Raw genomic sequence first — 7,885 nt, forward strand, 5'->3', positions numbered from 1 at the left:
GCCAGCGAGCCCTGAAACCCCCACGCCCTCCTCCCCATCGCCCAGCCCGTGTCCCCCAATACACACACGCCCAGTGGTGCCCAGAACACCTAGGGGGTGGGTTCTCAGTTCATTCACTGTACACAGGGACAGTGAGGTCCAGAGGGGGCCCGAGGCCACACAGAGGATCTGGGGCAGGACTGGGCCAGAACCCACATGTTCTGTCCCCTGGACCATACCCAGGACCAATGGTGAGCTCACACCTGGCCCAGGACGCACGTGCACACACCCACACCAGCTCACAGCACTGCAGCCCTCGCTTCTGTGTTCCTGCATTTTAATCAAGTTCACGGGTTCCTCTACAACCATTACTGCGGCCGGTTCTCTACAGGCCTGTGAGGTAGGCAGAGCCAGGGCTACCATCCCCTTGTGCAGGTGTGGAATTCGAGGCCCAGGAAAGAGGACTGGGCCCAAGGTCAGAGCTGAATCCAAATGCTCTGATGGTTGGCGTGGGGCTCTTTGCACAGTTGCTTCCACTACTTTAGATCCTGCAGCAGCTAACAGCCAGGTCCAGTCCTCCCCTTCCCTCCCAGGAAGGGGAGCTCACCACCACCAGTCTGTCCCCAGGACTGGCCCAGGTCTCATGAGGAGCCAGGAAGGTCCCAGGCCCCTGCACCTCCAACCTCAGTACTCAGGGCATGGCTTCAGACAGAGGTCAAGATCGTCATGCCTCAGCTCGGGTCCAGGCCTGGAGCTGCCTCTGGGTGGCCCCTCACCCTGGAAGTACCACAAAGGTTCAGGGTTCAAGAGCAAGGCCTTAAGTGAGCTAGGCGGTGACAAAGTCGGTGGGAACTTCACTGTGGTCCCAGGCACCAGATCCACACCACAGAGTGACAAAGTCATTAGAGCTCATTCTCCAGATGAGGGAAATGAGGCTCAGAGAGCTCGTGCAGATCACCAAAGGTCATAGAGCAAGTCAACAGAGACAGGACTGGGACCCCGGGCATCCCAGTCTTGTTTATTCTCCCCCAAGCCCCAAACCAAGCTACCCACCCTTCAACTGAGAGACTGTATGGCCCCCATTTCCCTGAAGAGGAGGACTTGACTGGAAGCCCCTCCCTGGTGAGGAACAGGGCCAGCTTGCATGGGAAAGTATCTCAGCCCCACCCATCAGATCCGATGGGACATCAGTCTGGTGTTGAGTTTACGGAAAAAGGATCTCAGCTTGCAAATCTTGCATTTTTTCTTGCGTCGCCCCCTGGACTGGCTTCGAGCCCTGCCTTCCTCCTCTTCTTCATCTTCTTCCTCATCACTGGCCCAAGGCCCCCATGCACCCCCATTAAAGTCAGGATGGGCCCGGGGATTCTCAGCTGGGTATCGCACAGGGATAGCTGTGCGGTTATAGTCCACCAAGCGGGCCAGCAGGGCTCGGACCACATCTGGCCGCTGGCCAGCGAGGTCCTCCCGTTCGTAGGGGTCAGCACTGATGTTGAACAGCCACACGGCCTGGCGGGCACTGGCCATCCTCTCCAGGTTCCACCAACTGCCAGGGAAGGCGGCCAGCGTCTGGGGTGGGATCCAGTCGCCATAGCCGGGGTCTCCCGTCAGCAGCTTCCACTCGCCCACGCGGATGGCGGCCTGCACGGCGGTATTCCAGATGCCGAAGCCGCCCTCCAGGGAGCCGTGCCGGGCATGGTTGTAGAGTGGGTCAATGTTGTGCAGAATCTCCGTGCGCGGTGAGGCCCGGCCCTCACTGATGGCTGGCCACACGTCATAGCCATCCAGCCCATCAGCTGCCGAGGCAGTGCCCCCTGCCAGAGCCACCAGGGTTGGGTACCAGTCAGTGATGTGCACCAGTGCCCGGCTTGTCCGTCGCTTTCTCTTGAGTAGGGGGCTATGGACGAAGCCCAGGCCCCGCACACCCCCTTCCCAGTAAGTGCCCTTGCGTCCTCGCAGCGGCCAGTTGCTGCCCCCTGAGAAGGTCTGGCCGCCGTTGTCACTGGAGAAGATGATGACACTGTTGTTGTAGAAACCATGGCGCTTGAGGGCCCAGGTGATGTTGCGCACGGCCTCATCCATGCAGGTCACCATGGCCGCGTACTTCCTCCGCGCCACATTGCCCATGGTGCGGTAGCGGTACAGGTACTCGCGCGGGGACTGCAGAGGCGTGTGGACCGCCTGGAAGGCCACATAGAGGAAGAGGGGCTGCCGGGGGCTGTGGCTGGCTAGGATGTGGCTGACGCGCTGGGCATAGAGCAGAGTGGAGTATTGGCCGCTGAGCCCCCAGGCCACATTCTCACCCTCGTGCAGGTCGAAGCCGCACACCCCTGGGCCATCACAGTTGTCATAGGTGTAGTAGTCCACGTTGCCTGTGAGCGAGCCCAGGAAGGTGTCAAAGCCCCGGCGCGTGGGCAGGCACTCCTTCCGGTAGAAGCCCAGGTGCCACTTGCCCACCATATGGGTAGAGTAGCCCAGCTCCTGAAGCTTCTGGGGCAGGGTCACCTGGTCCAGGGGCAGACAGTTGGGCTGCCGAGGGCGGATGATGGAGTGCTGAAGTCCTGTGTGGATCTGGTATCTGGCAGGAAGAGGAGAGGACACAGAAATCACTGGTGAGGCAGAAACCACTGTTCTGGCTCCCCAACCTCCAACACTCACTCCGAGGTGAGCTCAGGTCCCAGCACTACCCGCAAGAAAAGTAAAGTAACTAGTGCTGTGCTGTGCTTAGTCGCTCAGTCATGTCTGGCTCTTTGCAACCCCATGGACTGTAGCCCGCCAGGCTCCTCTGTCCATGGGGATTCTCCAGGCAAGAATACCGGAATGGGTTGCCATGCCCTCCTCCAGGGGATCTTCCCAGCCCAGGAATCAAACCCAGGTCTCTTGCAGTGCAGGAGGATTCTTTACCAGATGAGCTACCAGGAAAGCCCAGTAGGTATTATCAAATGTGCCCAGCACTTCGAATGCATTAGCTCACTGAACCCTCAAAATCAACTGAAGCAGGTATTTGTCATCTTACAGATGAGGAGGTTGGAGCCCAAAGTGGTTAGGTCACTCAAGCAGTATCACACAGCTAGGAAATTGGGGAGTTAAGAGTTGAACCCAAGCTAATCATGACAACAACAATAACAAAGGCTGGTGCCAGCCACTTGTATGCTCAGTATTGCGGTGCTATGCCCTTTATAGGAATTATCTCACTAAATCCTCACTTTAACCTGGGGGGGGGGTGCCTATCATTATTATTCCCATCTCCCAAATAAGAAAACGGAGGCTCAGTAAATTAAATCATTTAACCAGCGAGTCACACAATTAGTAATTAGAATTGGGATTTGTATCCCCAACAGTTTGACTCCAGATTTCAGGGTCCCTACATTCTAAGCCACTAACTAGTCATGGGGTCTAGAGCAAGTCCTCCTCTCATAGATCAGTTCAGTTCAGTCGCTCAGTCATGTCTGACTCTTTGAAACCCCATGAACTGCAGCACGCCAGGCCTCCCTGTCCATCACCAACTCCAGGAGTGCACTCAGACTCACATCCATCGAGTCAGTGATGCCATCCAGCCATCTCATCCTCTGTCGTCCCCTTCTCCTCCTACCCCCAATCCCTCCCAGCATCAGAGTCTTTTCCAATGAGTCAACTCTTCGCATGAGGTGGCCAAAGTACTGGAGTTTCAGCTTCAGCATCATTCCCTCCAAAGAAATCCCAGGGCTGATCTCCTTCAGAATGGACTGGTTGGATCTCCTTGCAGTCCAAGGGACTCTCAAGAGTCTTCTCCAACACCACAGTTCAAAAGCATCAATTCTTCGGCGCTCAGCCTTCTTCACAGTCCAACTCTCACATCCATATAGGACCACAGGAAAAACCATAGCCTTGATTAGGTCGCTAAGAGTCGGACACGACTGAGCGACTTCACTTTCACTTTTCACTTTCATGCATTGGAGAAGGAAATGGCAACCGACTCCAGTGTTCTTGCCTGGAGAATCCCAGGGACGGGGGAGCCTGGTGGGCTGCTTTCTGTGGGGTCGCACAGAGTCGGACGTGACTGAAGCGACTTAGCGGCAGCAGCATTCCCTCTTAAAAGTCCAGCCGAAATGTTACCATCACTATAAAGTTTCTCACTCAAAGAATGAGCCATTTTTGCTTCTGGGTTCTTACAGCATTAAGTACAAACCTTCACTGGTCCCACTTAGCCATAGGATTCTACTTGGCTGTACATACATGTTCTTGGGCCCAATGATATTTAATGAGACTGCCCCTTACTCCTCTTTGTATTCCTAGTGCTCCGGAGATGTTTCAAGGACACTCAATTACTTATGAAATGAATGAATGAAGAATGACTCTCAAAGGATTTCAGAACCAGAAGGGACTCAAATCATTTTCTAGTTTATTCATCTCAACTTAAAAAGAAATTAAGGTTCAGAGGAAGGGAAAGACTGTTTAAGTTCACTCAGTGGTCAGGAGCAGAGCCAGGACCTGAACATACAGCCAATCAGAGTCCCCAAACACAGGCCCTTTTCTGGTAGATTAGGCTGCCACTTCTTTCCTCCATGGAGGCCCCAGTTAGCTCATGTGAGGAGTGAGCTGGTTGGAATGGGACACATGTAAAAACTGTCCAGCTCGCAGATGTTATGAGACCAGTTCTCAGGTGCCTGCCTGCAAGTTTATGTGGCCCTGAGATCCAGGTCACTCACACAGGCTAACACCCTGAGGTAGGAGCAAACGGTGAGCAGAACTCTTCATTCCCCATTTATTCATTTCTATCCCATTTCTTCTTCTGTGGTCAAGGGGCCCATGTTATCTGCTTAGAGTGTCGCCGTCACTCAAGCTTACAAACCCCAGCCTAAGTAAGAAGCCTGGAACTTCACAAGTGTATTAGAACCCCATACCTTTTTCTCACTCCCAGGCATCCAAGTTAAGCCAGTCATGACCTAAATTCCTGATACCTTTAAGCTGGTCACTGGGGTGCATTTTTCTGTTTTGGTTTCCTTATCTTAAAGCTGTTTTGGTTGTCAGCTATCATTAGCTACTACTGCCATTTTTAACACTATAGGCTGCACACACTATTTCACTTACTTTGCCTAAGTAACCTCCAGTGAAGACTGTTATTACCTCCATTCCACTGATGATAAAACTGAGGCTCCCAAGAGTGCAGCAACAGGCCCAAGTTCAAGATGGCTGGCAAGCAGGAGCACTGAGCTTTGAGCCCAGGTCTCAGTAACTCACACTCAAAATCTATCAGTGATGTGGCCTCTGCAGACCCTGGGTTAAGCTAATGAACGATTAGATTTGATACAAGAAGTACCCAAGGGCCCCGAGTGGCAGTAGGCCTCTTTTTCGCAGAGGCTGGATACCATAGAACCCTGCTTGGTAAAGCGGGTGGGCCAGCTAAGAGTCACTAGTCTGTCTGCAAGTGAGTAACATGGGAAACTGGCTCTCTCCAGCTTTACCAAACACGACTGGATGCACTAACAAACACTAATGAGAGTAGTCAGCATCAGTCAGATGGAGCCAGCTAGCTGCAGGGGGCAGAGGGCAGACACTGCCCGGCCACGCTCAGCTAACTCTGCAGATGGGGGGGTGGGGAGGTGGCAGGGCTGGAACGCTGCCCTGCATGCTGCTCATTTCCCTGCTTAAACCAAAAGTCATCTCTCGGAGAGAAAATGCTAACTTGTGCACCGCTCTTGGGAATGCAGATTCCTCCTCCCTCTTCTGGAAGCCAGCTAACATTGGATCTTTACTGTAGCCCTCACCCCCAACTCATACACTTGAGCCCCTTCCTCTTTCCGATTCTCTCTCTCAGTTCCTAGAGCTAAATGCTAAGTGCCAGGTTGAAGAAAGAAAAGGCAACTATTTGATTCCCAGCTCCAGGGCCCCTCTAAGCACCTGGCTTCTCAGACTTCTCTCCTACCCATCCCGAACCTGGGCACAGGCACCGAGTTTGGCCCTCCCTGACTCTGTGACTCAGTTTCTCCCATCCAGGAAACAGGAAGACTATGGCTCTGGTTTCTGAGATCATGCTAGTGGCTTCTGGATGGAATTTGGGAGAAAGCACGCCTTGGACCCCATCCAAGGAGGATTAGCTTCAGCCTTGCCAAAGGATTTTCTCCTAAGTGGCCAGAGTTTGCCTTCCACACACCCACCTCCTGTTTCCCTGCTCTATTAATCCTGTAATCCTACCACCTTGCCTGTGGACAACTCCTTACAGAGAAAGCAGCACGTCTCCTTGGGGCTTCCAGCCAACTTGGGAGGATTTTGCAGATGAAAAAACAGAGGCTTTGAGAAATGAAACAACTAGCCTAAGGCTACACAGGTCAGGCATCCTGTGTGCGCCTTTCTCCTCCACCTATCCATTCCTTGGCTTCTTCCCAATGTCATCATTAAACAATTTGGAGGCCCTAATCCTTCCAGTAACATTGTGGCTGCCATTTATTGATAACCAAGCAGCCTATATGCAACTGGTTCCATCCTCATCACTCTTTTTCAAGATTAAAAACTGTTCTTCACCCCATTTTATGGACAAGAAAACTGAGGCTTAGAGAAGTTACACACCCTGCTCAGGGCCTCAGGGTATGTAAATATTAACAGAAGCAACATTCAAACCTAGATGTCAGAGGCTTCCACGTTCCTCTAACAAAGAGATGATCAGATATCTCCTTCACATGGTACGGAGTCTAAATGTCCTAGAACATCAGAGGGATTAGATCCCCAAGGATGATCCAACCCATTCAGTGTACAGGTAGGGAAACCGAGTCCCAGAAAGGGCAAAGGTCTTTACTAATGATCACACAGTCAACTGGAGACAGAATTGGCTGTGAGCCGGGGCTTCCCAGCTCCCAGTGGTGTTAATGTCAGTACAAAGTGAAACCTACAGCTGGGTTTATTTGGGGCTTGGACCGGCATCAGTGGCTTGGGTCATGCTTACCTGCCGGTGAGAAGTTGGCTCCGTGAAGGCGTGCAGATGGGCTGGATATAATAATTCTCCAACTTGACACCCTCGGCTGCCAGGCGGTCCAGAGTGGGGGTTTCGATATCTGAGCCATGGTAGCCCACGTCGTGGTAGCCCTGGTCGTCGGTGAGGATGAATATGATGTGGGGAGGCTGAGGTGGAGCAGCCGAGGGGTGCTCCACGCCAGCCTCCGCGGGCGCGTCTGCCACCAGGCTCGGCTTGGCCCAGTCCCAGGACAGGTAGCCGAAGCCGAGCAGGCTAACTAGAGAGAAGCCGGTAAGGGCGTGCATCGCCATGCCGGCCCGTGCGTCCCGGCGCGCAGCGCTCCCAGGGCCTCACCGCCTCGCGCGCCCAGGGCGCACGGCCCGCACGCCCGCCGGCCGACTGGCCCGGACGCTGCTAGAGCGCTCAGCGTCCCCGGGGGGCGACCCAGCGGTCGGTCCGGGACTGGCTGGACGATGAGGCCGAACCTGCGCGGCCGCAGCGGGGCGCTCTGAGGAGGTCAGGCCCGCGCAGTCTCCCGCCGCCCCAGCGCCCGCCCTGCGCCGCTCGTGTCCCTCTCCCCTAGTTCAGCCAGGCCAGCCTGAGACACGGTGTGGCGGCTCCCAAAAAGTGCTCTCGACCATCCTCTGACTCCCCTCTTCGTTCTAGCCCTTGATTTCTCCCGCCTCCTAATTTCTCTCGCCTCTGCTTTCCCTTTCTCCTCCTCCCGACCCTCCAGCCCCCGGCCCGGCCTCTCGCCCCGCCCGGAGTCGGGAGAACTGTCGGCTCCCCTTAGGGAGGTGGGCAGGACCCCAGAAGAGAACAGGGGAGGGAGGCACTGGTTGGGCGGGTCTGTGGGGGACACCGCGGGAGAGAATGAGAAAAAGTTGTAACATCTGCCGGGGCCGAGCCCCAGGTGGAGGGGCGGGGCGTCCAGCGGCGGCTCCGCCCCCGGGCGGGAAGCCCAGGCCGACTGGGCCCTCC

The 7,885-nt window shown here is 54.9% G+C and overlaps 1 protein-coding gene across 1 annotated transcript; it reads right to left on the bottom strand.

Moving 5' to 3' along the window:
• Nucleotides 1–299: 299 nt before the first annotated feature.
• ARSI (arylsulfatase family member I) lies at nt 300–7,685 on the bottom strand. Its single transcript, XM_012178801.5, has 2 exons — nt 6,896–7,685; nt 300–2,554 (listed from the first exon to the last, which is right to left on the bottom strand). Exons 1-2 carry the CDS (start codon nt 7,213–7,215, stop codon nt 1,150–1,152), a joined length of 1,725 nt encoding a protein of 574 aa, XP_012034191.2. The 5' UTR covers nt 7,216–7,685; the 3' UTR covers nt 300–1,149.
• Nucleotides 7,686–7,885: the final 200 nt, after the last annotated feature.

This window comes from Ovis aries, chromosome 5, assembly GCF_016772045.2.
Source record: "Ovis aries strain OAR_USU_Benz2616 breed Rambouillet chromosome 5, ARS-UI_Ramb_v3.0, whole genome shotgun sequence".
Taxonomy (NCBI): domain Eukaryota; kingdom Metazoa; phylum Chordata; class Mammalia; order Artiodactyla; family Bovidae; genus Ovis; species Ovis aries.

Bases quoted from the DNA above. Each gene is read 5' to 3' on its own strand.
- ARSI (XM_012178801.5), bottom strand. From the start codon at position 7,215: ATGGCGATGCACGCCCTTACCGGCTTCTCTCTAGTTAGCCTGCTCGGC. The intron at 2,555-6,895 runs GTAAGCATGACC...TCTTCCTGCCAG, and splicing joins AGCCAACTTCTCACCGGCAG to ATACCAGATCCACACAGGAC.